Here is a 23,617-nt window from a genome sequence, read left to right on the forward strand (position 1 = left end):
AGATTTTAACAAAGCAATTCAACTCGAAGTGGCAAGGCTTGATGGTCTCATCTTGATTCTAATTTAATTTATTGCCCATCACCCAGCTTTATCCTATTTGAAAAGTTATGCTATCACAGTTCTACTGAAAGGCTTTAGAATATAACTACTAGTTACCTTACATAATAAGGGATAATGTAGAGCCATTGGTAATAAGGCCACAATCCTGCAATTTGACCCACTACTGAGACTACTACTTCTGTGCAGAGCCCTGCTGACATCAATTATGCTCTCCATAGATCCAAAGATCCATCTAAACTGAAGTAGAGCATCAGGACCTACAATTGCAATACACTTGAGTTTTCATTATGTTTTCTGCTGAAAAAGTGAGTGCTAAGGAAACATCCCTTGAAGGTTTCAAAGGAAACACCAACTGAAAGACAGGCACTATTGGAAACTCACAGCTAAGAGGAAGGAAATACTCTTCTGCAGGTAGAGCAAACTACAGGGTTAGTAAAGCTGAAGATCAGTCTGAGCAGATACATTAGTCACTTATGGGTTAAAAAAAGGGCAAATAAAACCCCTTTTGAAATTTTAGATGTTAAATGCCATTAACAACATTTGAAATCCAGCAAACTCAAAATTAAAGCTTTGATTTTATTTTGAAGCCTAACATTTGAAATGATTGAAGCAATTATTTTAGTTCTACTTGCACTGCTACCTCAGCTCTGCAGTAACGACGTAGTCATTACCAGCACTTGAGTCATTTATAGACTATTAGAAGCCCAGAGGCATTTAAACACTTAAAGAAACTAAATATTAAAAATAGCATGGGGGAAAAAAAAAAAGAAATGAAGGAAAAGGTGGGCAGATAACAGAATGGCTTAGGTTGGAAGGGGCCTTAGAGATCATCTGCTTCAGTATCCTTCCTGTGGGCAGGGACACCTCTCAACTAAACTTAGTTGCTCGAGGCCTCATCCAACCTGGCCTTGAACACTTCCATGGAGGGGGCAACCACAACCTCTCTGGGCAACCTATTCCAGAGTCTCACCACCCTCATACTGAAGAAATGCTTCCTAAGATCCAGGCTAAACTTCCTCTCCCTCAGCTTAAAACCATTCCCCCTTGTCCTGTCTCTATACACTCTTATGAAAAGTCCTTTTCTAGCCTTCCAGTAGGATCCCCTCCAGTACTGGAAGGCAGCCATAAGGTCCTCTCCAGAGCCTTCTCTTCTCCAAGTTGAGATACATGCATATAATGTCTATTAGACAAGAATACTTCTATGCATTGACTTTGGTTGACCAAACAACTCAATATAACATGGATTTAACTCTCAGCAACAATTAAGTATGTGAAAGGAAAACAAACTAAGGATATTAGGTTAAAAGTGGGAAAAAAAAAAAGGTTTGAATCATGAAGCCCTAAAGTTAAAATCTGCTTCAGCTTCACCTAGCAACCTCTTTTTACACCCAAATCCCATCTATTAGGGGGGAAAAAAAAAGAATCATTACTAGAAATCTGATTCTATGTTAGCACTCTCCTGTGAGTGCCCAGAGAGAAGATGCTCCTGCTTGTGCTGAGCGTGACATGTCCTACCCTGTTCCTTCTCTTTGCTCCTCATGCTGGTCACAGCCCATGGTTCCCATGGGCCAGCTGCACAAACACCCCAGCCCACCCCATGGATGGAGCAAATCTCATCCCTGTCCCTCTCTCCTCTGAAATATGCCCAGGACAGGCTGGAATTAGGTAATCTTCAAGATCCCTTCCAACCCAAACCATTCAGTGAACCTGTACAAAGAGACTCTGTGTATCTGATGAAAGACAATAACCCAGTACCAATAAGGAACTGTTCTAACAGGTACCTGCTTTTTGACTTTTGTTTCCAAATTTCTCCTCATGCATTGGTAGATGCACTAGGGCAACAAGAAGATGGATGGAAGACCTAAGACAGTTTATAAAGAAAATATACTTTCACTGCATTAATGGATGCCTTTGCCAGAATCTTTATGAAGCTGTAAGAGTTGGAAGTGTTTCAGTCTGGTTATTTCATGGGAACAGTATGCCTTTCCAGCAGCATAAATACTTCATGAATGAAATGGATGCTTTTTATACACCTTTCCATCACTGTGAGTTATTTCTGAGAGCAAACTGCCATTTGCAGGTAGTCTCCATTTAAACAACAACAGAAATGGATCATGGGGATGATGTAAAACATAATGAATCTAATGTCAATATTAGTGCAACTGAGTAAAAGGAAAACATGTATGTATTTATTGCCTGCTTCCAGTCTGAGTAGTATTGCATATTAATCATCTGCCCTGTGGGGAAAATGTGAGGAGGAGAGCAAGAACTCAATAAGGCATAGGAAAAAGTGTCTGGTGTGGTGTACTTGAATTCAAGGTGCTACAAAAGCATCCTTAGTGGAAGCCTGGTGCCTTCTTGTGAAAAGTTTTAACCACAGCACAGAACTTGGCTTTCAAAGCTGCTGAACACTAGCAACAGAGAGCAGTGACTCTGAATTTACATACCTATTTTTAGTATTTTTCATCCACTGCTTTATATTAGAGTTTGGAATGAAAGCCAACTCCATGTTGCAATTTCCATCAGTTTCTGTCAGGCATTTCTCATTAAAAACTCAGGATGTCATTTTGTGTGGAACACATTTATCACACCAATCAATTCAAATGACAAGCTGAACACCACAGCCTAGGCTCTGTCTTACAGATATTTTGTCCCTGTATGTAAACACAAGCTGGCTTTAAGGCAGGTAGAAAATTACAGAGAATGCACCTTCAACAGACCTGTTAGAAGAGGTGTTGTACTGACCACCCCAGATGCACAGAGGGTAGGCACAAAAAGGGAGATTCCACAGAATTCCTACTTTGGATCAAGGGCAGCAATGTAACTTATGGCAAAGCACTTCCTCTATATTCATACTCAGCCCAGGGACCCACTGGGATTATGTTGATAAAATGCTCCCTTTCCTTGTCCTGGCTGGACACAGCAGAGAGTTAAAAGAGGATGACATCCTAAAATCCAAGGCCATTCCAACAATGATGCTATGCCAAATGCACACACACAAAGAAAAAAGGCAACAAAAAAGCAGCACAGGCTGTTTGCTGACACCACAACTAGAAGGGCCTTTCAGTTCTCTGTTTGAAATCCAACCACAGCATTATCAAATGTCACAAACTGCCTGCTAGTCCTCATCTCTTAGTAATATATGCAACTGCAGGTTGGAGACCGTGTGGTGTATCGTTATTCCTGTGGCAGTTTTAGGCTATGCCTTTAAAATCCCATAAAACATTTGTGCATGGGTGCTGGATACCCTTTCAAGCAATGGGCTGAAAGAAGAGGCACATTAGACCTGTATTCTGCCACTCTACAGGCTGTGTGGAAAAGCTGTGTCTGCTGATGGAGCTCAAGATGCAAAAGGCACATCACTTTCCTTCCAGCTGCAAAGGGGTGGGGGTTATTCAAAAGAGCATACAAAGCATTGCCAGCAGCTTTTGATCCCTCAGGCGTCAAGCAGGGAAGGTGGATTTAATTTGTCATGAAATAAACTCTTACCTTGATCTAGTTCCTTGTCTGTTACTTGTCTCTCAAGGTGCTTCCTCAGTCTCTCATTAGTTTTTATGGAGTGCTCTAAACGCTGTCTCAGGATTCTAATTTCTTGCAGATGCTCCATTAATAACTCTAAATAAACCAAGAGACCACTTGTTATTTAGAGGAAACAATTGGATTCCTTTACACTCTGCACTCCTGTCAAATCTAATGTGTTAATACTAAAACCAGAAACAGGGCTGTTGAAAATGGCAGCTATCAACTATCTGTCTCCACAACTGTGCATTTAGAGAAAACTCTTCCATATTTTAACTTAAACAATGGTCCAGTTTTAAGGCTCTTGTAATTTCTTCTTCCTACAAAGCTGCAGCAGGCAGCAATTTTATCTAGTTAAAACATTCCCCGTACTGGGAAATGAAGCCAAAGTTCTGCAATGCAGCTTCACATTCAGGCTCAACGCACCAATAGGGTATTTTTTTTTCCCCCCTTACAACAATAGGAAGCTTACCAGAATAACTCAGATAGAAATTTGACTTTGACTTACACAATGCACACCATAATAAATAAATCTGTTCTATCAAGTTTCATTACCTTACCTTTTCCTTCCTGCTTTGCCGGTCTACATTTTTTCTTCCCCGGGCTGCAAGTTTCAGCTTCGCTCAGGAACTTATCAGTTCTAACTGTCACTACCTTATTTGTCAGTTTCTCCATGTCATACACTCCTGGTTTACTCTGCAATATTTTTTTCTCCTGAACAGGACGTGCTATCTCTGCTATTAAATTTTCATTGCTGCCAATAAACTACTGCAAGCATCACTTGTGCTTAGTGGAACTATCCAGGTCAAACATGACACCGCTTATTAATTATGCAGCACTTACAAGTCTCCAAGAAACACAACACTGGCTTTTATAAAATTAGGAAAAAAAAACCAACCAACTCTCTTTTCCAATGTAATAATCTCTTGACAATTGTCTATTTTCTGCTTTTAAGCTTGTCTGTTTAAAGAGAGTCTGGAGTACTGTAAGAGATGATAGTCTAAAACAACAAAGACACCAAATATCAGAGTTAATTTTGTTTCAAACAGGAGGAGTTCAAATCCTTGTCATCTCTGGGTGCCTTATTACTGGAATTGCAATGATTATGCAAGATACTGGAAAGCTGAAGCAAGACAAACATTCTTCATTATTTCTTAATTAGCTCCCTTGTGTCTTATTTATCACATTTTCCCAATACCTAGAGAATCTTCAGGGGGGAGAAAAAATTACCTGGGGGAAACTTGTTTGGCGGAAGCTCCGGTGAGCCGTGCTGCCCTTCCAGGTCATGCCTGTGCTCAGGTGAGCCCAGAGAGGACTTTTCTGACAAATCAAACTCAGACAAGCTATGAAGAGCAGATGGTACAGGTGACTCATCCTTCACTTGCTGGTACATTGTGGCGCTCTTCTCGTTATCCCTTTTGTGCCAAACAAATGGATTTTAAAATATGAAGATTGGTTTATTACTTTGGAAGTGTGAACAGAGAGCACAGTGCTGAATCTACAGGGCACTGTAAAGCAAGTGAACATATGCAACAGAACCTGACAAACCACTACACATCAGACAGCAAGACCAAAATTCAGACCTCACTGAAGTCAGTAGGAATAATCAATGGGATCTCCAGCCCAGGTCACATTCCAGCACCTTTGCATTAAGAGGACCCCAAGCTGACTCGAACAGGCAGCTGGGGATTGCTGTAGCACAGAAGAATCCCAGGCTGGCATAAAACCAATATATGCAGCATAACAACACCTGCTCTCTTCACCTTCAGCATAAGGGTGTTCTGAGAATGAACTTCAAGAGCAGTGCACTTCAGTCATCCTCAGCAAGCCCCCAAGGTCACAAAACCAGAAAGGAAGCTGCTGACTATCCCTTCTAGCAGCTGCAGCCAGGATAACATCTGAGCATACACAACAGAGGACTATGGCACGTGTTTTGCTTGCTCATGAAAGTAACCCTCCTGGTAGCATGATGCTTCCTCTTAGTTTCTCAACTGTTTGATGGGAAGGGGGTGGGGGGAGAAAGCCTTAGTTTGTTTTCTGTGGACATTTTATTAACAAAATGGCTGTTAATGAAACAGGCAACACAAGCAAAGCCCTGCCAAAATGCACAGCAGGGCACTTACCTTTGAGCTAATTCATAAAGTATAGTAACTTCTGTACCTATTGATTCTCCTGCAAAGCAGAAATATCTAGTTAAAACCAGGTACAGATAATCATGCCTTATTTTTTTACCCTCCATCTTAAATGATTTAAATATAGAATGGTAAATTAATGAGAAATCAGAAGTCAACAGATACTCACCACACTGTATTAGTGTCAAAAAGCTGTACATGAGCTAATCTATTTATAGCCCAGCAACAAAGCAATAGCTTTCTCTGGAGTTCAAAAACCCATAAATTACTTACTAGGTAGCACAGGTGCCAGATTTTACAGCCTCAGTGGTTTAGGTTGCATGCAGATATAAAATACTGTGTTATATGGCAGAAGGATTAGGGGTACATGGCATTGCTCCTTCAATAAAAATTATATTAGAAACAATTCCATCACACTTGGATTTTGTCCACCCAGATCAAGCTCACCACTTATCCTAAATAAAGGGACAGACACAGGATTTTGCCTCCAATACTCCCCGTGGCAGAGGGTGTGAGCACAAGCGGAACACAGAGCAAGAGACCTGCACTCAGACACTAATCTGAGTGAGGAAACGTGAGTTTTGTGGTGTCACCTTGGCTCCCCATATCTTAACAATTTCTATGCAATTAAGCAGAAGTGGCAGCAAGAGTTGCACAGCTGAAATTTCAGGGGAATGAACTGAAGGTCAGGATGGAAATGCAGAGGCAGAAGGTTGTTTATGCTTCCCCTTTACAGTCAGTTCTTCGTAGGCTGGATGTTTTTTATAACCCTACAAACATCATTTTATTTTAATGTGTGATTCAATGCAACACCATTGTGGTAGATATATTGAATTGTCTGGGTTGTCAGGGACTTTTCATACTATATAGGATACCATCTGTTGGTTTAAAGGCATTTAATGTTTATTCACTACACAGGCTCCTCATTTGTAATGCAAGGAATCTCTGTAGCCCCTGAAATCATTGAACACACTCAATCTTTTATTACCCTGCTATGACATGCTGCCTGTAATACCTTTTTCTCATATACAACTCCTTTATACAAGCAATTGAAACTGCAACATGCTGCCACTATCTTTAATGAAAGGCACTACACAGACCACTGTATGGCTGGGCCCTGAATGGTTCTCAGCAAAGTCATCTTCTAGAGCCAATTTCAGGACGACACAAGGGGCAGGGTCCCTATTCCAGGTCACCTCGAGTGTTTCGCTGCAGATGTCAGTTTGGCAGCTGACATCTCTGGAAATATTGCTAGTTGTTTGGGTCAGAAAGAGCAACACTTGGAGTGACAAGAAAAGGTCTTTCTTGCTGGATTTCCCTTCTGTTAGCATCCCTTTTCCACTGCTTTGCTGCTAATGTTCTTCATGCTGCAGCCTGAAGGCAGTACGCATGATGTACTCTTCCTTCCGGTGACAAATGTCGAGTCGGATGCTCGTTTTACAAAACAAGGTTGCATTTTATCTCTCTATTATGAAAGATAGAGGGTTTTTCTTAACCAGCTAGACTATTTGGCAGCAAGATGCAGGTCTCTCAGGAAAGTAATCAGAATTGTTAGGAATAATACATCTCCTGAGACCGTCCCACTTGTTAGACATTCAAGGCTTTGCCTTTTCAGCTTCATGCTTTGCCAAACAATAGGTAGGGCAAATGGGATAAAAAGATGACAGACAAGAGCATTTTCAGGTGTGCAAGCTCCTGGTTTTCAGACAATGTGCCAGTTCTCACTGGTAACTAAAAGGCTTCGTTTGCTGGTACACATTACAAAGTACTTTCCCAGGCACATTTTCCATTCAGCACTCTGCAATCTCTACCACCAGGACAACACTTCTCCAGCTGACTTCTCTTGGCACTCCTGCTCAGGAGGCTGTTGCTCTACTATCACACCCTACAGAAACCCTCATACACACTGATTTGCAGTACCAGTCTCTTCAATTCATGAGCTACTCAGAATCCTGAAAGGAATTACTCTCCTATGCCTTCTAACCAAACACATTTTTCCCTTTCTCTCCCCTCATTTCAGTTTTCTGTGTGCACCATCTGGGTGGGTTTCTCCATAAAGTCTATGGCTCTCTTCCTTGGTGCATCCAGTGCCAGATGATTTTTATACCTGCATGCAACTGAAGGTGTGCTATTTCTACAGGAGCATCAATAAAGTGCAAATCAGCATGCTATTATCTCTCAATTGTCCAACACAGGACTCCTTGTAGTTTCTTTAAAGGCATTAACCACAGAAAATTGCCCAGATGAGCTACTCTCTGATAATTTCTGCCTCCACAACTAGAAGCCCAGCCCAGATCTCTGCACTGCACTTGCCCTTCTTGTAAATGATTGCACTTCAGGTGAAAAAAATCTTCAGGAACCTATAATTTTTTCCTTTTAGTTAAACACAGATTGTGTTAAAAGCCAACTGAGGGCCATGCCCATGGGAACCCTTCACTGGAGATAACTGATGCTTAGGCTCAAAGTCAGATGGGGTGTTTCCTGAAATAGAAAATCCTGAAGCCTACTTGTAACTAAACTTTTACTAACTTATAACCACTGTACTTTGAACAGTTCAAATATGCAGGTGCCAAGATAACTCAATACAGAGGACAGCTGCAAAAATAAAATCCAGTCTTGATGGAGTACTAAAATGTTACTTTCCAAGACAATCATTCTCCCTATAAATGATTTGATGGTTTAGTAACCATGAGGTCTTGGGTGACAGGTTGGACTTGATGATCTTTGAGGTCTTTTCTAACCCTATTGATTCTATGATTTAAAAGCAATGAAGAAGGATCACAGAAAGATCAAGTACACCCTGCCACCCCCTAGCCAGAGCAGGGTCACCTAGAGTAGGTCACACCAGGACACATCCAGGCAGATTTGGAATGTCTCAAGACAAAGACTCCACCACCTCTCTGGGCAGCCAGTTCCAGGGCTCTGTCACCCTCACAGTGAAAGACTTTTCCCTTATCACAGAATCACCAAGGTTGGAAGAGACCTCAAAGATCATCAAGTCCAACCTGTCACCACAGACCTCATGACTAAACCATGGCACCAAGTGCCACGTCCAATCCCCTCTTCAACACCTCCAGGGATGGTGACTCCACCACCTCCCTGGGCAGCCCATTCCAGTGGCTAACGACTCTCTCAGTGAAGAACTTTCTCCTCACCTCCAGCCTAATCTTCCCCTGGTGCAGCTTGAGACTGTGTCCTCTGGTGCTGGTTGCCTGGGAGAAGAGACCGACCCCTTCCTGGCTATAACCACCCTTCAGGTAGTTGTAGACAGCAGTAAGGTCTGCCCTGAGCCTCCTCTTCTCCAGGCTAAACAACCCCAGCTCCTTCAGCCCCTCCTCATAGGGCTTGTGCTCGAGGCCTCTCACCTCCTGTGCTCCAGTTTGCACCCACTGCCCCTTGTCCTAACATTGGGCACCACTGAGCAGAGTCAGACTCCATCCTCCCAACACTGCCCTTCACATCTTTGTGAATACAAATGAGGCCAACCCTCAGGCTCCACAGGCTGAAGAGACCCAGCTGTCTCCTCAGCAAAGAGACATTCCACTTCCTTAATTATCTTTGTGGCTTTGCACTGGACTCGTTCAAGCAGTTCCCCACCCTCCCTTTTCACTAAGAAGAAAAAACCTCAGACAAGAAGCACAAAACACTGCTACTCACCATACAGGAATTTCCTTTCTAGCTTCTCAAACAGCAGCACACTTTGATTCAGTTGTTCACGGAAGCCTTCAGCAACATAATAATCTACATCACTGGCTTGAAGCAGTTCCTCAAAAGCTTTAATAAGGCTCGTCAGATGTTGATGGTAAGTGACACAACCACTGCAGATCTCTTTAATTTGTTGGCATTGAAGGGAGAGTTCTCGAGCTTGCGAATGAACTAATGAATCATAGCTGAGGAAAATGAAATTATCTTTAAAGTAATTTTCTGACCATAACATTTAAATATAAATAAAAAGTGAATTAAACTTACATTCCCAAGATAGAATTTTAATGGGACTCAATTTGCTTTCAAAATGCTTTTACAGCCACAATGAGAGATTGTCTCTAACTGTTGAGTTTTGTATTTATGGGCATAACTTGTGGGTTATTACCCTTCACTTAACTGCTTCATTTATGAGGGCAGAAACCAAGGTGATGACTTTATCTGCTTGGAAATAACCCAGATGGGGTGCAAAGGTGCTGAATTAGAGTTAAGAAGTCTTTTCATGTGTTCACTGTTAAGAATAGACATATTTATCCTGACTGGTTGGGATCCTTTAGTTTTTAATGCACTCTGTTAGAAGAGACAGAGCTGTCCCTTCTGAAACTTAACCTATTGCCTGCCAGGAATACATTATTGGACTTTCTGGAGCTGATGGTTTCACACCCTCTGAGAATTCTGCATGTATTTTCATGCTTATTACTAGAGACATGACCATGACAACCACTGTAGTGTCCAAACTCTCATACTCCACAAGCCAGGAAATAAAATTCAGCTCAGGTCAAATTAATTTATCCTGCAGTTACAAACATAGACATCTCCTTTCTACCGTCCCTCTCTGCATCACAGATAAGACTTCATTTACAGAATCATACACTGGTGGAGAGGATCTGAAAAGATGCAGGGAATCAAACAAAATGTGGGGCATAAACAAAATCTATGATGGTGCAGGCTGTGACACAATTTTTATTGTCATTTGTGTAGGAAGAGATGGATAACTCACTTTTGGCCCTGTCACTTGTGACTCATGCAGTTGTCCTAGACAGCAGCCATAAAAATGTTAGTGATCCATACTGCTTCATTCTTTAATTTACAGGTAGATCCTCCTTTGTAAAATGGATGAGGTCTGTTTTCAAGGTATGTAAATTTATATGTACTGTGTAGCACAACTGTATTTTATGACAGCAATACTGAGAGATATACAATAGTCCATAGTGGTGGTTGCTCAGTACCTCCAAATACTTCTACTTAAGCATTCCAAAGAGAGCCAAAGGCCTGAATGCCTTCCTTTGTTGTACTTCCTGCCATTCTACAGGCCCTCAGGACAGCAACAGTATTAAAGGTGGAGAAAATATTTGGGGCAGGAGGTTAAAGGTTTGGTCGTATGGGACCCCGCTCCATGTCTGTGACTTGTGCATCTGCTAGCCAAAATGCTGCACCCATTCTTACCATACAAGAAACAAGGCTGATGCTTCCCAGCCTCCCACAAATGACTTTCCAGCTTATGAGCTGAAGCTATAAAATTTTGTTCATTAATTTCTATATATAACTACTTCCACAGCCTCCAAAGGCAGGCATTACAGCACTCAGCTGCAAAACAAATTATAACTCCAGCATAAACTTCCTATTTCACACATAAATGCTGGTCACACAAACAGAAAGGCTAACATGAATCTGCCAGCCAACTGCCCACAAACAGTTCTCAGATGGGGTGTTCCATTTTCTTACACTTGTCACCTGATAACCCTGAGTGATGCAAGACATACTGTGATCAGCCTGGCAGAGAAACATGAGGAGATGTGACTGTGCTCAAGAGAACACATCTTGCAGCAAGGAGTTGTGGAACTGAAGTGTGGGCAGAGACTGGTGTCTGGCACAGAATCATGATGTGGGCCTATCAGGAGCAGCCCTGGTGTAAGAAAAATACTGCTTTGTCCTTTGTCTTTTAACTACACACTTTGGTTGCTTTATGTTCATGTGAGTGAAATGTAGCCTTTATCATAACACGGTCCTGTGTGAGTAAGGTCATCTTCCTATTACCCTCCTATGTCATTTGGTAAAAGAAACCTGAAACAGTAATAGCTTTACTCACTTGGATGCTGATGTTTCTCTCAGTTTGTTGTGAAGATGATGCACTTCATCAGGATGCATATTTGCAATTTGGTCTTTTGCAAGCCCTGCCTCATTTGCTGTGAGTAGTTCCTTACGGTTTTGTACCGTCCATGGATCAGGTGCTTTTGAAGACCCTGAATTCCCATTTTCAGTGTGGCTCACATAATCCATCAGCTGATGGACACTAGAAGATCTTGTGGTTTCTTGCAGAGCTGTATCTTTCACTTGTCTGACACACCCTTCCACAGGCAAGGCTGCATCACTCAAAGCTATATTGCAGACAGCATTTGATAAAAGCTGGTCAGAGGTCTGCAAACGAAACACGAACATTTTGTACTTCTCAAGCTCAGACTTCATATCCTTAATTCTTTGTTTCAATTCTTCTACATCATCTATAACTCCACAGTCATCAAGTGCATCTGTACTTGTTACACTCAATTTGGGAGAACGCAGGCACTTGGAACCTGAATATGCAGTGGCTGAGTCAATGTCCTCATGTTCCACGGAATAAAACTCTTCATTTATCTCTCCTAATGAACGCTGGGTATTCACACTGCTAATGGTACCATGAGTTTGCATTTCTGAAAAACAGGAGGCTTGCATGTGAATATTAATATTCCTTTATCTGACATTCTGTTCTTAACAGCACTAGAATGAATTCATTTACTTCTCTAATAAGCGAACACAAACACAGAAGAATTACAAACCGTACAGCGTTAATTTTGGACTCCTGACTTCTTGCTACGATTTGCTCACTAATTCAGCCTGCACAAACATGCCAAACCCCTTATCACCTTTCACATAAACAAGACTCAAAATAGATCTGCTTTCTTTTCCCAAAAGACTGAAGGTTATTTTTGTCATACACACTCCCAAATCAGACACCCGTCAAGCCAAGACCCTTCCAGCCACAAAGCTGCTAGCCCCAAACAGGATTTAAAACCTGACTGTATGGCTTTAAATGACTGTTCCCAAAGCTTCTAATATTCTTTTTCTCCTCACTTCAAAAACCTGCCTGAAACCAAGTGGAGCACAAAGTCAGTGGAACGTGATAAACCAGCATCAACAAATCCTGCATCCTCATAATGGGGACACCAGAACTGAAGGACACAAAGCTGTGGGAGAGAGTCCAGAGGAGGGCACAAAGGTGATACAAAGGCTGGAACAACTCTGCTGTGGGAACAGGCTGAGAGAGCTGGGGTCTTCAGCCTAGTGAAGAGGAGACTCCTGAGGGAGTTGCATTCCAATACCTGAAGGGATCCTACAGAAAGGCTGGAGGAGGACTTTTCATAAGGGTGTCTAGCAATAGGATATGAAGGGAATGGTTTTAAGCTGGGGGAAAGTCAGTTTAGACAATCTTAGGAAGAAGTTCTTCAGTAGGAGGGTGGTGAGACTCTGAACCTGTTAGCCATAAAGGCTGTCTATGCCTCCCCCCTGGGGATGTTCAAGGCCAGGTTGGATGAGCAGCCAAGTCTCGTTAAGGTGTCCCTGCCCATGGCAGGAAGGTCCCTTCCAACAGAAGCCATGCTATGATTCTATGAAAGCTGGAAAAAGGAGCTCTCAAAACTGCTTTTTAAATGTGTCCTAAAGAAATTCCATTAAAGTGATCAGTGTTAAAGGTTTTAGTGGCACTCATTTGGCATGCACATCACATCTTTTAGCTGACTGCCATAAGTAATGCAATCACCCCAGATACAGACCAATAAAAGCCAGATATTCCTACATATATTCTATCTTTATAGTTGTGTGGATGTCGAGGGCTGTATGGGTAAGTGTCTAGGAAAATGGTTATTTTCTGGTTACCAGTAAATTAAATTTTCCCCTTCTATTAGTTCTGCAAAAGATCACTATGAATTAGAACCTCCCTTCGGGGAGTCATTCATTGATCTTGCAGAGGTCTTAATACTTTCAAATTGGTTTCCATGGAGAGTTTGAATGCCCAGGTTCCAACTCTAAATCAGTACAAAATCTCAGGGGGAGCAGCTACATATGAAGGCCCAAATCAAGGCCAAGCAAAAAAGAATAAACACAAATACAACTTAAAAGCCAGAGGGGGGAAATAATGAAGCTGTGATACTAGCATATCAACATATTGGAAATGAAGAGTAGATGATGTTCTCTGCAGGACACAGATTGCTGCATGCCATTCTGTGTGTTGTTGGGAGAGGTGACAATCACAGGACAGAAACACTTCCAAGAAAATGCCCATGTATGAATTCAAGACACAGTGAATAAGAGAAAGCAACACTTAAGTTCATTAGCTTCTCCTCCTTCTCTACCAGTTGGTTGCTGCAGTAACACAGATGTCAAATAAGGCTGCTTACTGAGAAGGGAAAAAACACAGACACTAGATGAACTCTTAAACTCTGCAACCCTGACTTCATGCAAACATTTCAGATAATTAAATGGAAATAAAAACAAAGATTAGGGAAACAAAAATCCTGATTAGAATACTGGTTACAGCCTTTAGTGAAACACTGCCCTTTAACTAAAGAACTCATAAGCTCTCTGTGCATGTGTGTCCACACACACAAAAGGCATGATCCCACAAACCAACTGACCAGCTTCAGTGAAGCTGCTTAAACAAAATTCACCATGTGGGGAAGGCTTACAAAATTGGCCAGACCCTCTGTACACCACAAGTTAGCCAGGGTGGCCAAGTGCTCCCCAAAAGAGGCTAACAGATGATGCAGAAACATGTAACACACAGCATAAAGCCTATTTACATTTTCATTAAACTATTCCATTAGGTTTCAACCTAGCTGAATGCCTTCAAATAATTCAGATAAGCAAAACTCTATCATTCAATTGCTTCATTCCGATAGCTCATAACTAGAGGAGATGCAGAAGCAATAAGTAAGAAACATTTAATTCAGGGAAGAGTTCAGAAGTGAGGACATTAGCAACAGAGATCAGAGCCAGGCACACAACTCGTTATTTTTACTGGAAACGAGACTCATAAATCCCTGTGGCCCTTCTAAACACATAAAAGACCAACTTGGATTCTTAGAGCAATTAATCCACACCAGCTAAGAAAACAACATTTTAAACCCACAAATACTGGCAAGGGAAACAATTACCTGTGGTAATTTACAATTTTGCACACCTCAGAAGAAAGCAGAGTAATAAAATTTCTCTTTTTAAAGCACTGTAGCATGTAAATACCTTGATACTTTGGCTGATTTTTGCCCCTTGCATCGGCAGCCTTGCCCTCTGTGCCTGGATAAACATCTTGCAACTCCACCTGGACCTCACCATCATCGGGTCTGAGCAATGAGTCAGCTGGGGAGTAGTGGGGGAAGGAAAACCAGAAGTCAGTAAGTGACTGAAAACACATTCAGTTTTTCACCACAAAAAAACCCACCCCACAATTCTGAACTCTGCTCTCTGCCAGCTTTCAACATGAAAACCACCCAAGGAAGCACAGCTAGTGAACATGTGACATCAACATCAGCAGCCATGGGAAACAGGGCACAGATCTGCAGAACACTTGAACACACTGTAAGGATAACTACTATGAATGTGAATTGCAAAGGCTTCCCAACAACAAACGAAGATAAACATTTGCAAGTCCCCTCTGTAATGTAACAGTTAATCAATTTTTGGTGCATTTTCAAATGTTTCATGTTAAGCCTAGAGAAAAGGCTAAAAAGTTTCTCCAATATCAGCACTGATCAAAAACTAATCCTCTACAATCTCCCACTGGATCAGGTCTCAGAATGACTGAGTGTGCAGTACAAGTGTTAACCAGGGAAAAGAAATCAGTGTGGAAAGGAAATCACAGGACTGCACTCCTAAAAGGTTCTGATGTATTTCAGAATCCAGTGCAACAGTACTGCCCCGCTCAGAATTCTCCATGGATTCTGCACCTACCCAAATTAAGTGCTCTAGTCCTGTCTGCATAATTATTTACAGTAATGTTGTTCCATGCCCCAGAGAGAGCCAGGCATCAGTCATCAGCAAGTTTGCAGATGACACAAAGTTAGGGGCAGATGTTAGTCAGTTAGAGGGTAGAAAGGCTCTGCAGAGGGACCTTGACCGACTGGACAGATGGGCAGAGTCCAATGGGATGGCATTCAACAAGTCCAAGTGCCGAGTGCTGCACTTTGGCTAGAGCAATCCCATGCAGAGCTACAGGCTGGGGTCGGAGTGGCTGGAGAGCTCCCAAACAGAGAGGGACCTGGGGGTGCTGATCGACAGCTACCTGAATATGAGCCAGCAGTGTGCCCAGGTGGCCAGGAGGGCCAATGGCATCCTGGCTTGCATTAGGAATAGTGTGGCCAGCAGGAGCAGGGAGGTCATAGTGCCCCTGTACTCTGCTTTGGTTAGGCCGCACCTTGAGCACTGTGTCCAGTTCTGGGCCCCTCAGTTTAAGAAGGACATCGAAACACTTGAACATGTCCAGAGAAGGGCAACAAGGCTGGTGAGAGGCCTTGAACACAAGCCCTATAAGGAGAGGCTGAGGGAGCTGGGATTGTTTAGCCTGGAGAAGAGGAGGCTCAGGGGTGACCTCATTGCCCTCTACAACTATCTGAAGGGTGGTTGTAGCCAGGAAGGGGTTGGCCTCTTCTTCCAGGCAACCAGCACCAGAACAAGGGGACACAGTCTCAGGCTGCGCCAGGGGAGGTTGAGACTCGAGGTGAGGAGGAAATTCTTCACCGAGTGAGTCATTCGTCATTGGAATGGGTTGCCCAGGGAGGTGGTTGAGTCATCGTCCCTGGAGGCGTCCAAGAGGAGATTGGACGTGGCACTTGGTGCCATGGTCTAGTCATGGGGTCTGTGTTTATAGGTTGGACTTGATGATCCTCGGGGTCCTTTCCAACCTTAGTTATACTGTGATACAGGCACGGAACGGCTTCCCTGCCTGTCCCTCGCCCCAGAGAGAGGCGGGCATGGAACGGCTTCCCTGCCCATCCCTCGCCCCAGAGAGAAGAGCCAGGCACAGAACGGCTTCCCTGCCTGTCCCTCACCCCAGAGAAGAGAGCCAGGCACGGAACAGCTTCCCTGCCCACCCCTCGCCCCAGAGCGGCGAGCATGGAACAGCTTCCCTGTCCGCCCCTCGCTCCAGAGAGGCAGGCACGGAACAGCTTCCCTGTCCACCCCTCGCCCCAGATAGACAAGCATGGAACAACTTCCCTGCCCGTCCCTTGCCCCCAGAGCGGCGGGCACGGAACAGCTTCCCTGTCTCTCACATTAACAACCAAATCTCCGCAACCCCTGTGTTCAACAGTGGCTCACTTGCTACCCAATTTACTCTAATTCCTTGTATTTACACCTCCTCTCTTCATCCATCCTTTACATCTCTACTCACTGTTTAATCTAAGAGCATTTATTCACATTTGTACCACTCCAAACGTTTACATAATGCCCATTGTTCTTTGCCTTAGAATTTGTCATAGTTTGCTGATCCAGTTACTCTGTCAACTCCCGAGTTCAAATTAACCCAGGCACACTGGAAACAGACACGGACGACTTGACTGAGCAGTGGAATATTGGCAAGACTCATTTATGCAGCATAAACCTACAGTACTTTAGCACTCCTGTCTCCATTACAGACAGCTTTCCTAACACTTGGCATCCTATGAAGGAAATGTTTCATTTACCTAAACACTGCCATGTATGTGTACATGTGTGGGCAACCCCAGAAAGCTGTCACCTATTCCCCATTTTATTCCATGTACACACAAACATTTCCTAGGCTACATGGAGCTGCTTTACATGCCAGGCAAAGATAAAAGGAAAACCAAAAAAAAGGTGTTTTTCAAGATCCATAAATATTGGCCTACCCAAGTAAGCAGCATTGTAGATATGTAAAAATAATCTGTTTTTACCCTCTGCTACAAGAAAAGAAGTCACTCTTTTCAGCAGCATTACAAGTCATTATGTCTGCTCTTTATTCACCTCTCACTGATGTGCTTTCCTCTGCAGGCTCTCCTGGAAGGTTTTCAGTTCCAGACTCATTCAATAATAACTCTCCATTTGTTAGGGGCTGAAAATGTTTGTTTTCCCCTTCTGATGCTTTCAGAGCCTCACAAGGTGCCCTGGCACGATGCTGTAGTTTTGAGGCTGATTTCTGCATCCTGGAGTTCAGAGGCATCTTTCCTAATGGTCTGGATAATTTTAAGGGAACAGGCAGACGGGATTTCTTGGGCAGGCGAGCGGAATCAGTCTGCAAAAGGCAGGGAATAAAATGGGGTGTTAGTAGCTCTTGTGTAACAGTCAAGCAAAGGAAGCATAAACAAACATTCTAGGAAAACCAAACGCTTTCCCTGTCAGACCAGCCAGCTGCCACATCAGTTTTGAAAAGATCACAACATGAAAAACAAATATCCAGAGTAAAAACAAACCCCCAACTATCCCACTAGTTCCATTTTCTCTGTGTAACTGCTGCTAATGCACCACAACCATACAGTGAAGAGCTTCCAGTCCATGAAGCAAGACAGCAAATTCACCATTGCCTGTATTAGTTAACTCTGAATTTGGGGATGTCCTGGGAAAATGGTTTCAAACCCCAAGCTACTTCCCACTCTCATTTCTATCATACATTTTTGACACCCCAGCAACTGGTTCCCTTAAGATCTTCGTTGTTGTTAAGACTGAGGATTTCCCTTATTTTTCCACAAACTCCTGAACACACTTTGCTGTTTGCCTTTTGTCTCCACCCAGCAGGCCCTACTTTGTTCCAGCCCACTCTGACATCTTTTGAGAAAATCAACCAAGCCTTGCATCAGCCCCAGAGGAAATTTATTCTGCCACAGAGAAACTCTTTACGAGCAAGAACAGCTTCTTCACCCATACACTCTTACAAATTGCTTCCACTAGATTCCCATTTCCTGCTGCAGCAGGCATTCAGTCAATGGAGTTGAGGGGAGAAGTTACATTTCTTAAGTAACCACATTTTTAGCCTCTCACCTTTTGAGGATTGCCTAAAATGTGCCTCGGTTTAAACCACAGAGCGTAACAATCACGCTATCTCCAAAAAGATAAGAACATGCTATATGTTGATGAGAGTTATGGACCTGTGTGTAATAATAACAAACAACAATAATGGCATGTTCAGAGAGATCTGGGTTGTTTTTCTGCTGTTGATTTGCTCCACCAAATGTCACAAGGCCTGTAATTTCTTTTCCCACCCAACGTATTCCGAGTACCTTTCCACACTCATTTCTTCGTAATTATAGTCCTTACACCACTTCAAGTAATAAAAAGCAAGTTCTATTTTCCTAATGACATACTCAATTCCTTTTGGTACATACATGAACACAACATCATTTGGAGGCTGAAAAATAAATCCAAGCAGGATGAACTTCCCGCTAGTTCAACTAAACTGCGCTAATACTCTGGAGCGGTTTCCAGCTGGCTCAGGGCTGCTGCACAGGCAGATAGGTCACCCAGATTACCCAAAGGCCACTCCAACTGGCTATGTGAAATTATTTATAAAAGCCATTCAGAAGCAGAAGACACACTGCATTAGTCCAAACAAGAAAGCTTTTAAAGCAAATGACTCAGGGATTGCATTGAGCTTGGAACTGATTAAACTAGAGAGGAATCTGGAAAATGATGAATCAAAACATATATTGAAACTCAATGAAAACAAGCAGTGGAGAAAAGAGAGCTACAGAAAGAACTCTAAGTGTTCCCTGTGAAGGGCAAAAAGGCCTTTACTTGCCTTCAGAGAGATTGTCCTTCATTCCTGAGAAGTAAGACCAGCAACTCAAAGACATCAATATTACTCCTAAGCGAGCCATCACAAGCAGATCTTCATTAATAGACCAGCAAGGTCCTCAACCTACTGCCCTTAATCCTACCCAACTTTAATCTGCCTGACTTCCATCTGCCCTCATCTCTTCACGTGTTCAACGAGTCAGCTGCCCTGGATAGCACTCACATAGAAAGAGCACCTCCTCCTCTCTGTCTCAGACCAGCCAAGGCATCCCCAAGACGCATGATCAGCTCCTGCAGCAGCCAACCTGCCAAACATGACCGACCAAGTCCCTAACAGACCAAGAACATCAAAAACAGCCCAAGAATGTTTCAATTATTCTTTTTCCTCCCTTGAAATTATTTTTAAGGTACAAAATTTACTGCCAATAAAGCAAGCTTAAGAGATGAAGAAGGCACCTGAAGAAACTCTGCTAGATTTTGACTAGATGTAAATTGTTTGATGAAATAAGACAGTTCTTATGAGTTGCTTAGCTTCTCATTTTTCAGAGGTATCATTACCTATCACTAAGACTGGCAGAAATTTGCTAGGGTGTCTGCCAGGAACCATGCATGCCAAAATCTTTTCCTTAAAATCCCAAACCATAGTGAGATGCTTATGTCTGTACAGAACAAAGTCTTATTGGCATCTCTTGCTTCACAAGTCCCTTCCTTCAGATAAATGAATCCAACCAGAACAAGACAGAATAAAAATGTTCCCACTTGCTAGCTCACAGAAATCTCTTGATCACTAAAGTCATGGAAACCATTCTCTGAGAAGGTGCTACAACATTCTCTATTAACAGTGCACAAAATGAAAAGCAATCCCCTCCTTTGTCTGCTCTGCAAGAACTAAGATCTTCAAAGAGTTTTCATCTTTGTTTCTCTAACTGCTACTGAAACAACACACAGACTCTTTAGCAGGCACTGTTTTCCCAAATCTTTATTTGGGATCACAGACTGCCTGCACACAAAGGCTGGAAAACTTATCTGCCACAAGGAAATTATGTCTGTACTCACAGACCAGATTCTGTGCACTTAGGCTCCGCACAAAGGTGAAAAACTGCCCCCATGGTTTTATAGAGTATGACTTACTCTATGCTTCTCTAAATCAAGATACAATAAGATGTTAACAGAAGCATAGAAATAAGATCCTACTTGTCTAAAAGCAAGGTGTCCCTGGTCACCAGGGGGGCTGAAGAAAACTACCTTTGAGGGTCCCTTACAACCTAATGCTACCTGTGAATCTACCATTAACTCTCCACCAGCATACTCTCGAACAGAGAATCATAGAATCAGTAAGGTTGGAAAAGACCTCAAAGACCATCAAGTCCAACCTGTCACCCAAGACCTCCTGACTACTAAACCATGGCACCAAGTGCTATGTCCAATCCCCTCTTCAACACCTCCAGGGATGGTGACTCCACCACCTCCCTGGGCAGCACATTCCCATGGCTAACAACTCTCTCTGTGAAGAACTTTCTCCTCACCTGGAGCCTAAACCTCCCCTGGCACAGCTTGAGACCGTTGCCTCTTGTTCTGGTGCTGATTGCCTGGGAGAAGAGACCAACCCCTTCCTGGCTACAACCACCCTTCAAGTGGTTGTAGAGAACAATAAGGTCTCCCCTGAGCCTCCTCTTCTCCAGGCTAAACAGTCCCAGCTCCCTCAGCCTTTCCTCGTGGGGCTTGTGATACAGATCTTCCATGCTGTAGACCTCAGTTACCTTTAAGACATGCTAAGTTGTCAGTACAGAATACTGTGCACTTCATGAACATCTGTGCAGAGCTACAGAGCAGTACAGAACCATGCCATTACGCCACAAACTCTCCAAAAGCTTCAATATTTACTAGTATCTGGTCCCACTGAGGATTTGAAATCAATTAATTAATGTTCCAAAGCACACTGAAATGTGTGATGAAAAGCTCTGAACATTAAGAACAATTATCTAAAATAAGGTTGAGCTTGCATCTCTTTGTCTAATTTCAAAAAAAAATCACACAAAAGCCAGATTTAATATTAGAAATTAAATTGCTTTTTCCCCCCCTCTTTTATACATCTATTCCCTAAGTACCAAAACCAGAATCTTAAATAAACTTACTTCATTTGTTCTCCTTTCATGCTGTTCACCCTTTGTACACACATTTTCTTGTTTATGTTCTTTTTCTGCAGTTAATCTTGCATATTTGGGCTTTTCTTCTGAGGCTCCTTTTCTGCCTTCATCTTTGAATCTCATGACATTACCCTCTAAAGTTATTGTTTGTGTAGCTGCGTCTTTCAATTCCACTTTCAACAACTCAATATCCTTATTAATCTGTGGCACTGCATCTGGATAAAGCTTCTCTTTCCCATCAAAAGTTGATTTCAGTTCTACTTGCTGCTTTAAGGATTTATTGACCTGCTTGAAATGTTTGAGTTCAGCTCTTAGTTGAATAATCATTTGCCTAAGATCTTTTTCATCCTTTTTCTCTGTATCTTCACTTGAACATTCTTCCTCGGTTGTGTTCAGATGATCTAAGAGTTCATTTACAATTTTCATTTGTTCTTGTCTGCTATACCCAGAAAAGAGGAGAGAAAAGGCATGAATTTTGATTTTTGTTTAAGCAAACAAGAATACCTTCCAAGAAACTCCTTTGCAGTGCCCCGACATTTGAAATTCCCAGGAGACTGTTTTATGCGCTAATGAATTACTAACAAAGAGAATTTTGCAACCTTTTCCCAGTATGAGTTAAATCATCAATTACCTCAACAGTGTTTCTCCCCCTTCTAGGGCCATATGAGCTCTCCAGCCCCTCTCCCCATTCCTGAGCAAACACCAAACCTCTAAGAACTAAATCAACTGCTTGGGTAACAAAGCAATGGAAGAAATACAAATGGATTTTCATAATGTAAGGGAAAATTCTCTCCACTTAGAAGTTCCTGTTCACAATGGAAACAGAGGATTTTACTAAGTGAGAGATTGAATGCAGCTGGGTGGGTTCCTTGGTGTCCTAGTAGGTGGGGCAGTGAGAAAACCAGATTCATTTGAGTAACATGGCACCATTGCAGTTCTCACAGTATTGCTAAGGTTGGAAGAGACCTCAAGGATCATCAAGTCCAACCTGTCACCACAGACCTCATGACTAGACCATGGCACCAAGTGCCACGTCCAATCTCCTCCTGAACACCTGCAGAAAAGGTGCAGTAGTTACAGAGGTGTAGATATAGTTTTTGGATGTAGGTGTAGTTCATTGGTAGGTATTTGAATACAAACTGCCTTTCTCTTCTGTATTCAAGACAGGAAGGCAAATTGTATCCTGGGCTGAATCAATAGGAGTGTGGCCAGCAGGTCAAGAGAGGTGATTCTGCCCCTTTACTCTGCTCTTGTGAGACCCCACCTGAAATGCTGCAGCCAGTTCTGGTGACCCCACCATAAGAAGGACACTGAGCTGTTGGAGCAAATCCAGAGGAGGACCACAAACATAATTTGAAGACTGGAATGCCTCTGCTATGAGGATTGGCTGAGGGGGCTGGGGTTGTTTATCCTAGAGAGAAGATGACTCTGCAGGGACATTATAGCTGCCTTTCAATACCTGAAGGGAGCCTACAGGAAGGCTGGAGAGAGACTGTTCATAAGGCTTTCTAGAAGTAGGACAAGGAGGAATGATTTTAAGCTGAGGGAGAGTAGGCTTAGACTGGATCTTAGGAAGAAGCTCTTCAGTACGAGAGTGGTGAGACTCTGAAACAGGCTGCCTGAGGAGGTTGTGGATGCCTCCTCCCTGGCAGTGTTCAAGCTCAGGTTGGATGAGACCTTGAGCAGCTGAGTCTGAGTCTAGTTGAGAGGCATCGCTGCCTATACCCATGGAGATTGGAGGCAATGATCTCTAAGGTCCCTTCCAACTGAAGCCATTCTATGATCCTAAGGCTTTATTCTAATAAAGGGAGAGTCCACAGGACAATTCCTGGTGGTACCTCTCAAATTGCTGGGAGACACAGCTCCCTTTTATCCTAACTTTCCGGCCACAAATTTCCCTCTCCTTTTCCCTACAGGCTGGGAACTCAGGATTTACAGTCTTTCCTGCAACACCTACTACATGTCCCCCTTCACATGCAACCCCCTCTGCTACCTACACTGTAAGTTCATTTCAATTAGCTTCTTCATGACTTTGGGCAGAGAAGTTAATATTTAGAAGTCTCTTAAGCCTGTGTGCTGGTCAGAAAGTTCGAGTTTAGGCTATGTTCAGTGTCTTGCCATCCTCTGACAGACTCCCACTGATTTACCTTGAATTTAAGATAAAGGTCTTTTGCAGCTGCTGCTTTGTTGTTTATATACATAGATCAGGGAAACTGTCTGGTTCCCCTCCCTCCTTCTTCTAGCCCCACTTCAGACAATTCGTCCTCTGTAAAGACTTTTAAT

The 23,617-nt window shown here is 42.8% G+C and overlaps 1 protein-coding gene across 2 annotated transcripts in view; it reads right to left on the reverse strand.

Moving 5' to 3' along the window:
- CDK5RAP2 (CDK5 regulatory subunit associated protein 2) overlaps positions 1-23,617 on the reverse strand; it is a 93,590-nt gene that overhangs the window by 17,996 nt on the left and 51,977 nt on the right. The window contains exons 22-29 of one of the 2 annotated variants that reach the window (XM_068155643.1): positions 21,323-21,773; positions 17,424-17,691; positions 14,688-14,804; positions 11,503-12,103; positions 9,369-9,601; positions 5,703-5,751; positions 4,810-4,994; positions 3,550-3,675 (exon numbers count right to left, since the gene is read on the reverse strand). In XM_068155643.1, the coding sequence (XP_068011744.1) occupies positions 3,550-3,675; positions 4,810-4,994; positions 5,703-5,751; positions 9,369-9,601; positions 11,503-12,103; positions 14,688-14,804; positions 17,424-17,691; positions 21,323-21,773 (2,030 nt within the window). The remainder of the gene's footprint in view (positions 1-3,549; positions 3,676-4,809; positions 4,995-5,702; positions 5,752-9,368; positions 9,602-11,502; positions 12,104-14,687; positions 14,805-17,423; positions 17,692-21,322; positions 21,774-23,617) is intronic. The other variant, XM_068155642.1, reaches the window with a different exon arrangement.

The sequence above is a fragment of the Melanerpes formicivorus genome, unplaced genomic scaffold (genome assembly GCF_026170545.1).
Source record: "Melanerpes formicivorus ecotype bairdi unplaced genomic scaffold, bMelFor1.0.p_v2 SCAF_33, whole genome shotgun sequence".
Taxonomy (NCBI): Eukaryota; Metazoa; Chordata; class Aves; order Piciformes; family Picidae; genus Melanerpes; species Melanerpes formicivorus.